This window comes from Nerophis ophidion, linkage group LG02 (assembly GCF_033978795.1).
Source record: "Nerophis ophidion isolate RoL-2023_Sa linkage group LG02, RoL_Noph_v1.0, whole genome shotgun sequence".
NCBI classification, from domain to species: Eukaryota; Metazoa; Chordata; class Actinopteri; order Syngnathiformes; family Syngnathidae; genus Nerophis; species Nerophis ophidion.
In genome coordinates, this window is record NC_084612.1 from 23,226,309 (window position 1) to 23,243,977 (window position 17,669).

Sequence of the window (17,669 nt, forward strand, 5' to 3'; positions counted from 1 at the left end):
CCTATCCCCAAGTGCATGTCTTTGGAAGTGGGAGGAAGCCGGAGTACCCGGAGGGAACCCACGCATTCACGGGGAGAACATGCAAACTCCACACAGAAAGATCCCGAGCCTGGATTTGAACCCAGGACTGCAGGAACTTCGTATTGTGAGGCAGACGCACTAACCCCTCTTCCACCGTGAAGCCCATGCGTTTTTCATTTTTTTTTTTTTTTTTTGCTAAATGTCGTGACGTTTTTTTTTTTCAATGCTTGGGCGTAAGCGAAGTGGGAGTGATGTGACGATAGGAGGAGCTTTCCTGCTTAAATCCAACAGTCGTCCGCCCTCCTTGCTCTCTCTGCTTCCGGGTAGAAAGGCGCAGGTGTTGCGGTGTAGCTCTCATCACACCTCAAGCTTGTCTGCCGTCGACATGGCGAGTGTTCGTACTTCATCCAGCAGGCCTTACCACCTCGTCGTCTTCGGAGCCTCGGGCTTCACAGGGCAGTTCGTGGTGGAAGAGGTGGCCCGGACCGCGTCGGAGGCTCCGCGAGGGAATCTCAAGTGGGCTGTGGCCGGGAGGAGTAAGCAGAAGTTGGAGCAAGTTCTGGAGCAGGCCGCCTCGGTTCTCGGTTTGTAGCTAAAGCTGACGAGGCAGATTAATACCCCTTTGTTTAGCTATTGATTTATGTTTAGCGATAATTAAGTTAGGTTCAAATTGAATTGGAGTCATTGAAGAATAAATGCCTTTACCTTTATCCAAGTCCACTGATAACATAAAGTGTTGTTTTGGAGCCTGGACTCCAAAGTACAGTACAGTGCAATCGAAATTGCAACAGTATTATGTGCAAATATAAAGATTGCAATACACATACCATAGATGCATGCATAAATTCACTAAATTAACTAAGTCTGCATTGCAGATATTTTCCAGGCAGATGATGGTATCCATGCAACATTCTAAACATGGAAAGTGAAGTCCATCACTAGATTAGAACCTGGGAACATATTCTGTGATCCTGACAGTTACCACAGGATTATGATGGCTATGTTTAATTCCCCGCCTCCCCCAACCCTCCTGTTTGGCTTTGTCTTTTGGGAGTGTGCAACAGCTGATGGAACATACCAGATCATTGTCCAATTCCACACACACACAGTCACACAGTTTTAACGTCCATCCATTTTTTACCGCTTATTCCCCTCTGGGGTTGCGTGGTGGGGGGGTGCTGGTGCCTATCTCAGCTAGAATCAGACGGAAGGCGGCGTACACCCTGGACAAGTCGCTACCTCATCGCAATGCCAACACAGATAGACAGACAACATTCCCACTCACATTCACACACTAGGGCCAATTTAGTGTTGCCAATCAACCCATACCCAGGTGTATGTCTTTTGGAGGTGGGAGGAAGCCGGAGGGAACCCACGCATTCACAGGGAGGACATGCAAACTCCACACAGAAAGATCCAGAGCCCGGGATTAAACCCTGACTACTCGGGACCTTTGTATTGTGAGGCAGACGCACTAACCCCTCTGCCACGGTGAAGCCCCAGTTTTAACGTGTAAACAGTATTTTTTAAGAGTGCACATAATTGCTCAGACACAAATACGACAGACAGATATGGTATTCATTTTATTCTATCTTCTTAAGGGACACTAGGATCAAAAGGGAACTTGGTTATACTTTAGAGCAGTGGTCCCCAACAACCGGCCCGGGGCCGTGACTCATTTGCTACCGGGCCGCAAAGAAACATTAAGTAATTTATAAAAGACTGCATTTTCTCCTACTTAACTTTCACCTGTCCCACCAGCCACAACGATAAGCTTGTTTATCGATGAACAATAAAACTCCTTATAGGAAGCTGCCATTTGATATATTTGTTATAACTTTGTGACGTGATACAATGCACATTAATGAACATATAAAATATAAATGCGACAGATTGTAGCCAAATGCTGATTTGCATCTGCATCTCATTGCAAAGAAACAAGCCCAGGGCTCCCACTAATTCGGCGTTATAGTTAGTTGTATTTTTCATGCGCTTATTTTTGCTGTATTTATCTGGCAAAGCCGGTCCCTAAAAACAATGCTGACATTAAACCGGTCCGTGGTGCAAAAAAGGTTGGGGACCACTGCTTTAGAGTACGGTGACGGTGTGGCTCGGTTGGTAGAGCGTCCGTGCCAGCAACTTGAGGGTTCCCGGTTCAATCGCCAGGTTCTGTTACAAGCAAGACACATCACCCTTGCTCCTGATGGGTCGTGGTCAGGGCCTTGCATGGCATCTCTTGCCATCAGTGTGTAAATGGCTGAATGTGAGTACCTTGACGGTCGAAAAGCGCTATACAAATAGAACCCATTTACAGTGAGCGAGTGCTTAACTCGGGGGTCAGCAACATGCGGCTCTAGAGCGGCGCAATGGTGGCTCCATGGAACTTTTTCAAAAATGTATGGAAATGCGGAGAAAAATATATTTTTTGTTGTAATATGGTTTCTGTAGGACAAAAAACACAAACCTTCCTATTTGTTAGAAAGCCCACAGTTTAATGTTTGTGTTTATGCTTCACTGATGAGTATTTGGCGAGCACCGTTTTGTCCTACTAATTTCAACGGCCCATGAACTCACCGTTGTGTGGACTTTGACTCAACAGTTTGTTCACATGTACAACTTACTCCGACGCTGCCACAGAAAGATGTTTTATGCCACTCCTTTTTCTCATTGTGTCCACAAAAAGTTTTATACTGTGCATGAATGCACAAATGTGAGCTTTGTCAATATTATTGACTTGTTATGGAGTGCTAATCAGGCATATTTTTTCCCTGTATGACTTCAAGCTAATCAATGTTAACATGCTATTTAGGCTAGCTGTATGTACATATTGCATCATTATGCCTCGTTTGAAGGTATATTTGAGCTCATTTAATTTCCTTTACTTATGTCCTCTGTGTATTTAGTTTATTTTTCCATGTTTCATGACACATTATCTCTATGTAATATTGACTGCATTTCTGATAGTTGTTAGTGTGCCATGTTGTTCCAGACCACAGCAAACGTTACCCAGCTTGCAAATATTGTAATAAATCCATTAGAAGAAGACAGCCTGTTGTTTCCTTTAACTTGGACACACACACTGCTCTACCTTTGGTAATTCTACGACAGTCATTTCCAGGAGTTATCTCAGCCTATGAGAAGTTTTACTAATGTTTTCTAATGTTGTAAAATTGTGTAGAGTAAATATAGAATTTAATATTGGTGTCAACAAAGATTTGTGTCATTCTGCAAGATATTGTCATTTTGATAATAAGCTAATATCGCTAATTCTCCACTTACATCATGTGTTGCCATCATTAGAACACTTATATAAGACTTTACATTTTTTGCGGCTCCTGGCAGATTACTTTTTTGTATTTTTGGTCCAATATGGACCAATTTCAACATTTTGGGATGCCGACCCTTTGCAAACAAATATCTCAAATAAAATTAAAATCAATTTAACAGTACTTGGCCACCGAAACAGTACACTACCCTGTGACAAGCCTTGCCGTTTAAAAAGAACATCCAACTTTGAGATGAAGCATCCAGCCATTTTTTTTCTACCACTTGTCCCCCTTTTGTATGAAAAATAATACAATTTGAATGTAGTACACACAACTACAGTACTGAAGTTTCATGTAGTAAGGTAATAATAATGTACAGTATTTACATTGGAAAGTGGACTTCTTCAGTACCTTCCTCAAACTGCTTCTCGTTCAAGCACACCATTTTGTGACGCTTGTGTGGCATTGTAATGCCGGATTGGTTCTTCCGGGGATGCGTCGAAGCGATGAACACAACAAGGTAAGTTATAAATGGATTTATTAAATAAACAAATGGCTTAGCGTAAAAGCTAGCGAGAATATACATACAAAGATGAAGGTCGAGAGTCGTCACTGTTGCGCGTGGGCAAATTAGGATCCGAGAGTGAACAAAGAAAAGAGGAAAGCTTATATAGGGAGAAATCAAGGAGAACCAGGTGTGTAGAAAACGAGGAGCAGGTGAAATCAATGTGTAACCATGGTAACGGACTAAACAGGAAGTAAGTGGGTCAGAAGAGAATGAAACAAAGATGGAAAAATAAACATGTGAAGATCTGAGTCACAGATCGCAACAGTATTCCCCCCCCCAAAAAGACAGATTCCAGATGTCTCAAAAACACAAACAAAAACTTGAACCCCCTCCCCAAAACCAGAAAGTCCACAAACGAAGGGAGGGCGGAGGGAGGCCACGGTGGAGGGTCGCCAGATCGCATGTCCCCGAATCCACCGAGGACACATCATGTGGCGGCGGCGGGTGGAACGCTGCTGCCGAACAAGTTTTGGCGGGCGACCTCGAAAAAGCCACATTAGTGGCCGCCTCGCAGGATAAGGTGCCCGGCGAGGCGGACGACCCGGGCACGGCCACATCCGTGGCCGACATGGAGGAGGGAGTGTCTGGCGAGGAGGATGACCTCGCAGAGGCCACGCCCGTGGTCGACGTGGTGGACGACGCCTCAGCACCGAAATCCCAGCAGGCTTGGAAGCAGCAGACGAGGGTGCGGGGACTGCAGCCAAAGCAGGCCCGAGTGCAGCTGGCGAGGATGATGCGGGTGCTGCAGCCGCAGGAGTCGTCGGAGGCGGCCTGGGAGCCGCAGGAGTCGTCGGAGGCGGCCTGGGAGCCGCAGGAGTCGTCGGAGGCGGCCTGGGAGCCGCAGGAGTCGTCGGAGGCGGCCTGGGAGCCGCAGGAGTCGTCGGAGGCGGCCTGGGAGCCGCAGGAGTCGTCGGAGGCGGCCTGGGAGCCGCAGGAGTCGTGACTGGTGTGAGCTCCAGCCTCATCGTCGGCGCCGGTGTGGGCTCCAGCTTCTTCGTCGGCAGTGCTTGGCGGCGTGGAGCTGGTACCGGCGCTTGTCGAGGAGCTGGCACTGGAGTGGGCTCCAGCCCTGTCGACACAGGTGAAGGTTCCAGCCCCGTCGTCGACGCTGGTGTGGGCTCCAGCCCCGTCGTCGACGCTGGTGTGGGCTCCAGCCCCGTCGTCGGCGGTGCTTGGCGGCGCGGAGCTGGTACCGGCGCTTGGCGGCGTGGAGCTGGTACCGGCGCTTGGCGGCGTGGAGCTGGTACTGGAGTAGGCTCCAGCTCTGGAGCTGGTACTGGAGTGGGCTCCAGGCTAAAGTCTGTAACTGGTATGAGAACCAGTTCTGGGTCGGAGGCTGGTGTGAGAACCAGGTGGGAGTCTAGTGCTGGCTTGAGAACCAGGCTAGAAACATTTTCTGGTGTGAAAACCAGGCGAGAGTCTAATTCTGGCTTGAAAACCAGGCGAGAGTCATGTGCTGGTGTGAGAACCAGACTGGGAGCAGTTGTCGGCTTCAGCCGAGGAGCAGGTGTCGGCTTCAGCCGAGGAGCAGGTGTCGGCTTCAGCCGAGGAGCAGGTGTCGGCTTCAGCCGAGGAGCAGGTGTCGGCTTCAGCCGAGGAGCAGGCACAGGGGTCTGCCGAGGAGAACTAGGGGACTGGCTGTGAGCAGGACTAGGACTATGATGAGTGATAAGACAAACACTAGGACTCGGGCAAGGACTTGAGAGAGGACCAGGACTTACAATCACACTAGTGCTTTGAGAAGGGCTTGGGCAACGACCAGGACTTACAGTCATACCAGGGCTTGGGCAAGAACTAGGACAAACGGTCAAACTAGGGCTTGGGCAAGGACTGGGACTAACAATCAAACTGGTGCTCGGGCAAGGACTAGGACAAAGACTAGGACTTACAGTAACACTGGGGCTCGGACAAGAACTTGGGTAAGGACTAGGGTTCGGACGGAACACAGGTGGAGGAGGTCTACAAGGCCGTTGAGACTTGGCCGGGGGAAAAGCAGGTGGAGGAGGTCTACAAGGCCGTTGAGACTTGGCCGGGGGAAAAACAGGTGGAGGAGGTCTACAAGGCCGTTGAGACTTGGCCAGGGGAAAAACAGGTGGAGGAGGTCTACAAGGCCGTTGAGATTTGGCCGGGGGAAAAACAGGTGGAGGAGGTCTACATGGTGGCTGTGGTTTAGAGGGTAGTATCTGTGCTACCTCCGTAGCACAGCTATAGGTCATAGCCCCTTCCTCCAGACGGGGATCCCAGACCCGTTCCCTATGGTCAGGGACTGACCTTAAGGGAGGGTGGTGGGAGGCTTGGAGGCGGGCCGACTCCTCCCCTTTAATTTGTCCAGAATTTCCTTTAGAAAAGGGAGGAAACACCTTGGACTTGGCCGGAGAATGAGGTTTTAAAGGAGGTGTAGGAGAAAAACTAGGTGACTGAGGTTGACTAGAATAATAAGAAAAAATATCCTGATAATTCTGTATCTTGTCATGAATGTTATTGATATTCAAAAAAGGTTGGGAATGAGAATTACTGTCCACAATATAAAAATCTTCTGAAAAAATGTCATCAACAGAGGCCGGTGTTGCGTCACCGGTGGGCGTTCCCCAATTGACGTCATCGCTTGTGTCAGAAAAAGTGTCATGGCAGCTTAAGGAATGATTTGAAAAAAAACAAGCAGGATTACCGGTAATGACGGGTGAATCCTGGACGGGGTGAAACTTGCTGTGTCCATGGGGAGGAATAAGTGGTGCTGGAACATTACTGCCGTGCGGGGGGCCTCTCCACTGGACCCCCCGCCTCTTCGGGGCAGCGCGAACGGCTTCGGAGGGGACTTCAGGCCCACAGTCAAGTCTTTCCTGCTCCCAAGCCACGAGCTCCAACCACAAACCCAAGTCGAAGGGTTCCTCCCGTGGTTTCGACGCGGAAAAACATTTTGATGCTCGGATCCTACTGTGACGCTTGTGTGGCATTGTAATGCCGGATTGGTTCTTCCGGGGATGCGTCGAAGCGATGAACACAACAAGGTAAGTTATAAATGGATTTATTAAATAAACAAATGGCTTAGCGTAAAAGCTAGCGAGAATATACATACAAAGATGAAGGTCGAGAGTCGTCACTGTTGCGCGTGGGCAAATTAGGATCCGAGAGTGAACAAAGAAAAGAGGAAAGCTTATATAGGGAGAAATCAAGGAGAACCAGGTGTGTAGAAAACGAGGAGCAGGTGAAATCAATGTGTAACCATGGTAACGGACTAAACAGGAAGTAAGTGGGTCAGAAGAGAATGAAACAAAGATGGAAAAATAAACATGTGAAGATCTGAGTCACAGATCGCAACACATTTGCAGCTTTTCCATATTTTCATGGATAAATGTCCGCCATTGATTTATTATTTTAACTTCCCCCTGCTTTGGTATGCTGCAGACTAGTAGTGCTGCGCTTGTCGACTTGACACTTGGTCATGTTTTTGATGGAGGTTTTTAATTCAATGAAGCTCAGCACTCCTTCACACAAACTTTCTCCGTTCCAATGGTTGAAAACAAAATTTGTCGATATTTAGCGATAAGCCAATGATAAGACCAGTAAGACCAGAGGTATTGGTGGGATCTAACATGGTTCACTGTGACATTTCCTACACCCAGCAAAAAACAGCGAGGCGTGTAACTCAAATGTTTTGCTTGTATACCAATTAGCCGACAGACAGCTCTTATCTCAAAACACTCTTAAGTTGAGGTACTACTGTAAAAAAAATTCCTATCCACATAAAATGTGCCAGTATTCTCTAAATATCTTGTGTACACCACAAACAGTACACTGACTACTATTAAGCTACACTTCCTTTTCTATAGTATTGTCCCTTGAGAAGATATACTGTAGTAAAAATGGTTAAATTAAATGGTAAATGGGTTGTACTTGTATAGTGCTTTTCTACCTTCAAGGTACTCAAAGCGCTTTGACACTACTTCCACATTCACACACTGATGGAGGGAGCTGCCATACAAGGCGCTGAGCTGCCATACAAGGCGCTAACCAGCACCCATCAGGAGCAAGGGTGAAGTGTCTTGCTCAAGGACACAACGGACGTGAAAAGGTTGTTACTAGGTAGGGATTGAACCAGGGTCCCTCGGGTTACGCTTGGCCACTCTCCCAACTGCGCCACGCCGTCCCTTTGCCAGTGTACTTGCGTTTGTGAGACGCTGTATTTGTTGAGCCTTTTTGCTTTTGCACTGTCAACACTTGTTACAGATGTTAGATTTTTAAATAGCATTTTTATGAAAAAAACACCTCTCTCGTTGCAGGGAAGCCCGAACTGAGGACCGGAGTGGACATAATTGTCGCAGATGTGGAAGAACCCGACTCGCTGGCGGCCATGTGCAAGCAGGCTGTCATTGTTCTCAACTGTGTGGGGCCTGTAAGTAAACCCCAAAAATCATTTTGAGATTAAAAAAAAAAAAATACATTTTAAAGAAAAAAAGGGGTTTCTTCATTGAGTGACACACATTTCCATCAGTTTTGACTAACCTATTCACTAATTTGAATGCGTGTGTCTTGCTGTTTTGCACACTGCAACATTTATTTATTTACACAATGAAGGCTATAGACTGACCACACACAAAAGCGGGTTGTGTGCAGCAATGCTGCTTTGCATCTGGTGATACATTCAAGTTTGTTTCAAACACCACCAAACTTCAAATGTTTATATATTTAAGCATGAATAGTGGTGTACAATAAATAGTATCTTGTTGTGGAAATATTTCAGAACAGACTTGTTTCCTAAAGCCAGATGAATGAATGTATCTAATTAATGGGTTTGTTTGTGTGTTTACAGTACAGGTTTTTTGGTGAACCCGTTGTCAAAGCCTGTGTGGAGAATGGAGCCCATCATCTTGACATCTCTGGAGAACCTCAGGTAATGCTCTGCCTTTTTTTGATTTGTCTCACCCAATTTATGAGTGGACTGAGGCTCATATTAGACATCTTATATAACTGCCAAATCAAGTAGTGAGGTTTCTGGAAAAAGCATCCGGCTGTGCTCAAATTCACTTTTCAGATTGATTAAGCAACAACTCGGTTATATACTGTATGGTTCATATCATAAAACCGTTACTATTAATCGGATCATAAATTACTACGGTAAGGACCTGATTAACTAAGATCTAAATACCTTGTGCTAAACAGCCTTTAAAATCTATAAAGTAGTGAGCGTGTTGCATGTGATCTACTAACACTTCATGTGCAATTGAAAAGTGGTGAAGACCACCTTATTTAAATGAGGACTTTGCGTCTACTATACAGTAAGCGGCATCACCACAGAGACACTCCTTTACTGCACATGACCAGGCTCTTACCTGCGGCGTTTTGCTATATTTTTAAATAACGGACACCTACCACTTTTGATGGGTAATTTTAGAAGCAGTCGTGCAGAGTGTCCCCATTGATACCATTTTTATGTATTTTATTTTTTTACCGGTGAAGGGAGGGAGTCTGCAGTACTGTGCTCAAGATGCAAAAAGTGCATACTTCAGGAAGTTGTTATAGTATAGTATGGTATTAATATATATTCTATGTGAAAAAACAAACGTCATTAAAAAATATAACATGACACCAAAACACATCCATTGAATTAGTTTTAAATCAGCCCCTTATCTCTTCTAGCAGCTATGAAATTATAAACGGATTTTGCAGAACACACCATGTGTCTAATATTTATTTTTATTTTTGACTGTCCGAATATGATGAAATGTACACGTAGGACACAGGATTCTCCATGTGTCTTAGCAGCAGGAGCACTCCTTGCTCACAGCCAAATGTGGAACTGTCCGTTTGCGCATCCTTTTCAAACATGTTAAATAAAATGCAAAATAGTGCTCGCTAAATGGTCACGTGTGCATAGGCTGTAAATATATTTGCCTTTTTTGTCCTCCCAGTATTGTGGGTGTTTTGATGATCAGTATGTATTCTGCTTATTAATGACGCCATAGACACACAATGCATTGCATGCCTCACTCTCCTCACTTAAAAGATACATTCCAATGTGCACATGTTTAGTAGATCAGATTTGTCTGTGCTATAAAGTTTGCACATGTTTTAGTACACGCAAAAACCTTTAGTAAATCAGGCCCTAAGTGTTTGAAGCTGGTTTGAAAAGTAACCTCCTGTGCTACTTTCGGTTAAATTATTTCCATTCATTCATTTTTTATTGCTTAACCTCTGCAAGGATTGGTGAGGTGGGTTTAACCCTAGACTAGTCACAAGTCAGTCACAAAACCATTGTAATTGAGTTTTGCCCACCTGCATGTCGTCCTACTGATCTCTACAGATTTTAGAGCATTGTTGTTACTGTATTATTACCAACATGCAGCTTTTCAGTCATTTATTAAATTACTCCTCACTTAAACTCATGGCAGCACTTTTTTCTGCAGCTGGTGTTCCAACAATCACCCTACTAAATGTGTCCTTAGGGAATGTGAAGAGGGACGACGTAAAATTAAATTAGAAAATTGATTCTCAACATTATACTTCCAGATGACCGCACAAATAAGAAGGAAGAGACTGTCGGCATTCATGTGGTGAACTGTTCCACTTGTTTGTGTGCAGTTCCTGGAAGGCATGCAACTCAACTACCACAACCAGGCATCTGATAAAGGCGTGTACATCATAGGGAGCTGTGGATTTGACTCTATTCCTGCAGACATGGGGGTCCTGTACACCAGAGAACAGTTTAAGGGTATGTTGTAGGGATGTCCCCATCAACATCTTTGGCTTCCACTTGCGATACAATTTTTTTGTCTCAAATTTGATTGGATTTCGAGTCCTGGTCCAATACTTTGACAATAGATTATAGAACTGAAAATGTTTTGTAGCGTGTATGTAAAGTACAACCAATAACACATTTTTTAAAGTTTATCTTATTAAATGTAGAATGCGCCAGTATTGTAAAGCAGATGATGTAATAAACGTGGTATCGAATGGTACATACACATTTTTTAAACAATATAAAGTTGCTAATCCACAATAACTAAACAAAAGCAATAACTACGATTGGCTCCCATTTAAATCATTTGGCTTTTGCCCCCAAAGCCTTCCTGTTTATACAGAGACTTACTTTCTAATTTTGTAAACAAAAAACCCAAAGAAATATTTTGCAATAACAACGAAAAGAAAAATATCAATCTAATCACTCTAGTATCGTGTATCTACTGATAGTATACTAGGTATCTCGTAGAGGAGTGGGAGATAACAGTTTTTTAAATACATCACAATTCGGACATTGACATTAACTAATCAATTTCAAAATTGCCTATCGATTTATTGTTAATAAAGTGATGTAGATAGTTCTAAAATTTGTCTGACTGCAGCGAGCCACCTCACAGAGAGATCCGACCGGTTCCTTTGTAATAGGCACACATTTTCATTCATTTAAAAAAATTATGGGAATTAATCCGACTGTTTCTTATGACAAATGCACTGTCTCTAAAAGTTGCAAGACATGAGCGCTTATTTAGTAAAATTAAATACAAAACTTCATCAATGTTCAATTTCTTTTAGTCTTCCAGTGATAAAAATACTTGGAAGAAACTACAAACCCCGTTTCCATATGAGTTGGGAAATTGTGTTAGATGTAAATATTAACGGAATACAATGATTTGCAAATCCTTTTCAACACATATTCAGTTGAATATGCTACAAAGACAACATATTTGATCTTCAAACTGATAACAATTTTTTTTTTTTTTTGCAAATAATCATTAACTTTAGAATTTAATGCCAGCAACACGTGACAAAGAGGTTGGGAAAGGGAGTAATAAATACTGATAAAGTTGAGGAATTGTCATCAAACACTTATTTGGAACATCCCACAGGTGTGCAGGCTAATTGGGAACAGGTGGGTGCCATGATTGGGAATAAAAGCAGCTTCCATGAAATGCTAAGTAATTCACAAACAAGGATGGGGTGAGGGTCACAAATTTGTAAGCAAATTTTCGAACAGTTTTGGAACGTTTCTCAACGAGCTATTGCAAGGAATTTAGGGGTTTTACCATCCATTGTCCGTAAAATCATCAAAAGTTTCAGAGAACATGGAGAAATCACTGCACGTAAGCGATGATCTTAGACTTTTGATCCCTCAGGCGGTACTGCAAAGAATATCACCACATGGGCTCAGGAACACTTCGAAAAACCACTGTCACTAACTAGAGTTGGTTGCTACATCTGTAAGTGCAAGTTAAAACTCTGCTATGCAAAGCAAAACCCATTTATCAACAACACCAAGGAATGCCTCCTGCTTCGCTGAGCCCGAGCTCATCTAAGATGGACTGATGCAAAGTGGAAAAGTGTTCTGTGGTCTGACGAGTCCACATTTCAAATTATATTTGGAAATGGTGGACGTGGTGTCCTCCGGAACAAAGAGGAAAATAACCATCCGGATTGTTATAGGCGCAAAGTTCAAAAGCATATGTGATGGTATGGGGGTGTATTAGTGCCCAAGGCATGGGTAACTTACACATCTGTGAAGGCACCATTAATGCCGAATGGTCCATACAGGTTTTAGAGCAACATATGTTGTCATCCAAGCAAAGTTATGATGGACGCCCCTGCTTATTTCAGCAAGGCAATGCCAAGCCACGTGTTACAACAGCGTGGTTTCATAGTAAAAGAGTGCGGGTACTTTCCTGGCCCGCCTGCAGTCCAGACCTGTCTCCCATCGAAAATGCATGGCCTGTTATGAAGCGTAAAATACGACAGCGGAGACCCCAGACTGTAGAACGACTAAAGCTCAACATAAAACAAGAATGAGAAATAATTTCACTTTCAAAGCTTCAACAATTAGTTTCCTCAGTTCCCAAACGTTTATTGAGTGTTGTTAAAAGAAAATGTGATGTAACACAGTGGTGAACATGCCCTTTCCCAACTACTTTGGCACGTGTTGCAGCCATGAAATTTTAAGTTAATTATTATTTGCAAAAAAAAAATTAAGTTTGAGTTTGAACATCAAATATCTTGTCTTTGTAGTGCATTCAACTGAATATAGGTTGAAAAGGATTTGCAAATCATTGTGTTCTGTTTATATTTACATCTAACACAATTTCCCAACTCATATGGAAACGGGGTTGGTAAGAAAACATAGTTAATTTTCCACCACGGTGGTGAGGATTAGTATCTTGGAAGCTGCTGCGCACTGTGTTCAGACAATGCGTTGAGTGCAGTTTGCGCCCAATTTCAAGTCGGTGATCTGGCAAGACCGCATACACCTGAAATTCATGGAACCCCTGCATTTTGTGTGGAATTGTAATTGTTTTTCTTAGTGTGCCATGAAAGTACTGGTCACAGCTGCAGTAAAGATCAGCTAGGGACATCTCTAGTATGTTGACATGGTTTGTATGATTGTGGCTGACACTATTTGAAATATGTTGTCTGCAGGGACTCTTACTGCAGTGGAGAGCTTCCTGACCGTCAAGGCTGGCCCTGAGGTATGTGATAAGGCTGCAGAGGGCAAGTCGACGGAAAACTTTTGCTCCCCTTGACTATACAGTACCCGTTTGTCCTCTTCTGTCAGGGAGGATGCATCCATGATGGCACGTGGCAGTCGGCCATCTACGGATTCGCAGACAGCCACAAGCTTCAAAGTCTTCGGAGGAAGTTTAATTACAAACCTTTGCCCTCTGTGGGCACCAAGCTGAAACGCAGGTATAGTCCAAATATTTAGGCTTTACTGTGACATACATCTTAATACAAAAGTGCATCATCAAAATGTACTTGTGTAGGGGTTCGCTGTTCTTCAGCAATGAGATCCAGCAGTACTCGATGCCCTTCATGGGTTCTGATCCATCTGTTATTAAGAGAACACAGCGCTTCCTGGTGGAGGAACATCAGGCCAGTCCGGTCAGTGTATTCATGTGCTTCTAGAACACAGGTATCCAACAGGTAGCTCGTCATCTGATTTTGTGCAGCTCACAAAAGGGACAAATAATATTTGTCTTAGTATTTTTATAATTCATTGAAGCAAAATATCACAAAGACAATGAGTGCACTGTTTTGAGTAGAGGTCTTCTTTGTAAATAAGGTACAATTGAAATGTAAAAACAATAAAAATAGTAGAGATGTCTGATAATGGCTTTTTTACTGATAACCTATATTCCAACTTTGTTCACAACCGATATATACAGTCGTGGAATTAACACATTATTGTGCCTAATTTTGTTGTGATGCCCCGCTGGATACATAAAACAATGTAACAAGATTTTCCAAAATAAATCAACTCAAGTTATGGAAAAAATGCCAACATGGCACTCTGCAATATTTATTATGGAAGTCACAAAGTAAATTTTTTTTTTACCATGCCTCAAAACAGCAGCTTGGAATTTGGGACATGCTCTCCCTGAGAGAGACTATGATTAGGTTGAGGTGGGGGGATAGCGGGGGGTGTATATTGTAGCGTCCCGGAAGAGTTAGTGCTGCAAAAGATTCTTGGTGTCTGTTCTGTTGTGTTAAGTTACGGTGCGGATGTTCTCCCGAAATGTGTTTTTCATTCTAGTTTGGTGTGGGTTCACAGTGTGGCGCATATTTGTAACAGTCTTAAGGTTGTTTATACGGCCACCCTCAGTGTGACCTGTATGGCTGTTGACTAAGTATGCGTGGCATTCACTTGTGTTAAAAGCCGTAGACTGGGCCGGCATGCAAAGGCAGTGCCTTTAAGGTTTATTGGCGCTCTGTTCTACCTACGTCCGTGTACACAGCGAAGTTTAAAAAAGTAATCAATTTTACTTTTAGAAACCGATACCGATAATTTCCGATATTAGATTTTAAAGCATTTTATTGGTCGATAATATCGGGAGTCCGAAATATCAGACATCCCTAAAAAAAATAGTGCATTTGTCTTTTATTTTTTGGCAAAGTAGCTCCAATAGTGATTTAGGCCCCTTGTTCTAGACTCTCATTTATTTTGCAGCATTAGAATTACAAAGGCGCCTTAAAAGTCTGTTCCCATATTCAAATTTTCCAGTTGAAAATAACAGATATAACGTAAAAAGGGGAAAACAAGTTATTCTGCATTATAAAACTGTTACATAACCCACTCTTTGAAGACATGACAGAGTTTAAAGAAGCGAAAATGAAAGGGCTGTGAATCTTTGGGCACTGCACAATCCGATTCTATTCTTGGGGGTAACGATTCGATTCAAAACAGTAACATTGGGTGCCAGTTCTATGATTAGCTACATTCCTCCATAAAATATATTTACAGCTCTGATACATGTTTATTACTTAAAAAGAAAACAGTGTTGTTTAATAAAATTGTAACCAAACATTTAATAAAGTCAAATACATATAGGGCAACAATATAAGTATCCAACACTTCTCTGTTCTAAAGTAAATATTTCCAGCACATATGGGCATCTCAATCAACATGATTTGCCCAAGTAGCTAAACGGGACACATTAAAAAAAAAGTTTTCTTTTTTCTTAGTCAATGAAGAATTGTTACAAATAAAAATCATAAATCATTCAAAATTTGATTTTTTTTCACACCCCTAAGAGTTATGTATTATGCTTCTAACATTTTTAACAGTCATGCAAGTGTAAAAATAAGTTAACAGCTGCATAGTAAACCTTAGAAACTAAACCATGGACTACTTGCAGTGCAGATGCTTGATGCTTGTTCCTGGAAGTTAAGTCACTTCATCAATATAGCTGTCGATTATTGATGTTGAGATACACTAGCCATTTTGTACTAAGCAGCCAGGACAGACACCTGTATACTGCTTTCATTACTACAAGACCTAGATGTTGCTAAAAGTTAAACACCTTTCTTGTTTTGTGGTCATTTTCCCACCTTTCTGTCTTTGCCATGGTGGTATCCCAAAAAAACAAAAATAAAAAACTAAGACTACATCCGCTCTGTCTAAAAGGCCATATACAAAAATAATACATAAATACTTACCAATTAGGTCACCATGCTGTATGCATGCATGGCGAATGTTTTGTTATGATGCAGGCTGCAGTGGGCCACACACCTTGGGTTCACGTTCGCCTATGCTTAACAAATGGTACCTCTTCAGGTTTCATTGTACACTGACTTCAATTTTATCTTAATTATTTTTTGTGTAAGCTAGTGATTTTGAAGCGTCCAACACAGAACACTAGTAACAAAGTCACTGCATCCGCTGCTTTTCTGTCATTTTTCCCAGGTCCAATATGGCGCGTATGCGGGCATCGGTGGTATTGGCAATGTCATCAAATTGGTGTTTGCTGGCATGTTGTTCTGGCTCTTGGTCAAATTCAGTTTTGGACGTGACCTGCTCGCCAAGGTAAAGCGACAAATGTTTAAGTCTCCCGCATAGTAACTCAATAGTCCTGTCCTAATGCTAACATTGTTACTTTACCAGAATCCAGAGTTTTTCTCTTTTGGACTCTTCTCTAAGGCTGGGCCAACTCGGAAACAGGTGATTTGTATATCTGGAAGTCTTTTGTTGAGCTTGTAGAAAGTGTTGTAATACGTGTGTGTGTCAGATGGAAGCATCGTCATTCCGATTTGTCCTTTATGGAGAGGGATACACAGAGGGACTTGACCCCTCCCAGGGAAAACCTAATGGCAAGATTTGTACATTGGTTCAAGGACCAGGCAAGTGCAATTATTTTGTTTGGAAGAAAACTATTTATCTCCTTTGTTTTACTTGTCAGACACATATTGAAGGCAACTTTCTCTCTTCCGCTTAGAATGTGGTTATGTGGCCACACCCATTGCTATGGTGCAAGCTGCTCTCACCATCCTTAATGAAGCCTCAGACTTGCCCAAGAGGTGAGCCCTCCTAAAAATGCTGATTTACTAGTTTAAAGCGCTCACTCAGCGAAAACAATAGTGTAGATTTCACTGAATGTAATACTTTGTATGTGATGTTATTGAACAACCTTATTGCTATAGTGTGTGTGCATTTGTTTGGTATTTACATTGCTATGGAGCTGGGAATAAAATGTATTTTGTTTTCCCTCTTAGCGGAGGAGTGTACACACCAGGAGCTGCCTTTGCAAAAACCACCCTGATTGAGCGTCTCAACAAACATGGCATCAAGTTCTCTGTCATCTAAGGTTCCTGGTGTGATGCTGGACTTTAGGTTTTAGTTGAAGCACTAAATGAATAACACCTGGAATGTGTCCAACTTTAAAAAGTTCATGTATAATTGATTATATTAGATTAATATAACGACCTCTGTCTAATAATCCTCTTTGCACTTGCAGTACCTTTCTGCAGAATATATCACTACTAAGTGGCTGCTCACATGACCATGTAACAGCACAGTAATAAAAATACAATCCAGGTTTTGGTACTCATGCAATCATAATTACATTTAGTGTTAAATATACAGCAGCCTGCTAAGCACCATATAAGTAACAATGGCAAGGCAGTACAGTGTTTGCTATAGCAGCCTCATGTATGTGCGTCTGTATGCATGTACCAAACCTGCTTTTTAAGGCATGTTTTGATGGTTTTTGGGCTCCAATAATTAGAATATCACCTACTTTATTGCAGCACTTAGAACTCCACATCGAAAAACTCTTTTGTACCAGTTTTATTACTCGTGTTGACTGGAATTATATGAAACACAAGCCATTAGTCCAGACTTGTTTCTGACATTCGAGTATGAGCGTGATGTGCAAATAGAAATGGTTTGCTGCATTTGTTTTTGTGTGAGCCTTCTAAATAAAGCCAGCTACTGCATAAATATGTCTGTCATAATTCTTGGCACTACCTTCAAATATTTAAATTGGAAGCATCATGATATCTTTAATCAACTGGATATTTTCAAACTATTCTTCTTGATAGTATGTTTGTTAGAG

The 17,669-nt window shown here is 42.6% G+C and overlaps 1 protein-coding gene across 1 annotated transcript; it reads left to right on the forward strand.

Moving 5' to 3' along the window:
* Nucleotides 1-285: 285 nt before the first annotated feature.
* On the forward strand, nucleotides 286-17,554 carry LOC133538128 (saccharopine dehydrogenase-like oxidoreductase). Its single transcript, XM_061879467.1, has 12 exons — nucleotides 286-605; nucleotides 8,136-8,248; nucleotides 8,666-8,746; nucleotides 10,435-10,564; nucleotides 13,258-13,307; nucleotides 13,394-13,524; nucleotides 13,602-13,719; nucleotides 16,022-16,141; nucleotides 16,220-16,276; nucleotides 16,344-16,455; nucleotides 16,551-16,632; nucleotides 16,828-17,554. The coding sequence occupies exons 1-12, from the start codon at nucleotides 407-409 to the stop codon at nucleotides 16,916-16,918; spliced, it is 1,284 nt and encodes a 427-aa protein (XP_061735451.1). The 5' UTR covers nucleotides 286-406; the 3' UTR covers nucleotides 16,919-17,554.
* Nucleotides 17,555-17,669: the final 115 nt, after the last annotated feature.

Excerpts from the sequence above, each read along its gene's own strand:
- LOC133538128 (XM_061879467.1), top strand. The coding sequence starts at position 407 with ATGGCGAGTGTTCGTACTTCATCCAGCAGGCCTTACCACCTCGTCGTC. Across the intron at positions 13,525-13,601 it reads GGCACCAAGCTGAAACGCAG|GGGTTCGCTGTTCTTCAGCA; the intron begins GTATAGTCCAAA and ends GTACTTGTGTAG. Across the intron at positions 16,142-16,219 it reads GACGTGACCTGCTCGCCAAG|AATCCAGAGTTTTTCTCTTT; the intron begins GTAAAGCGACAA and ends TTACTTTACCAG.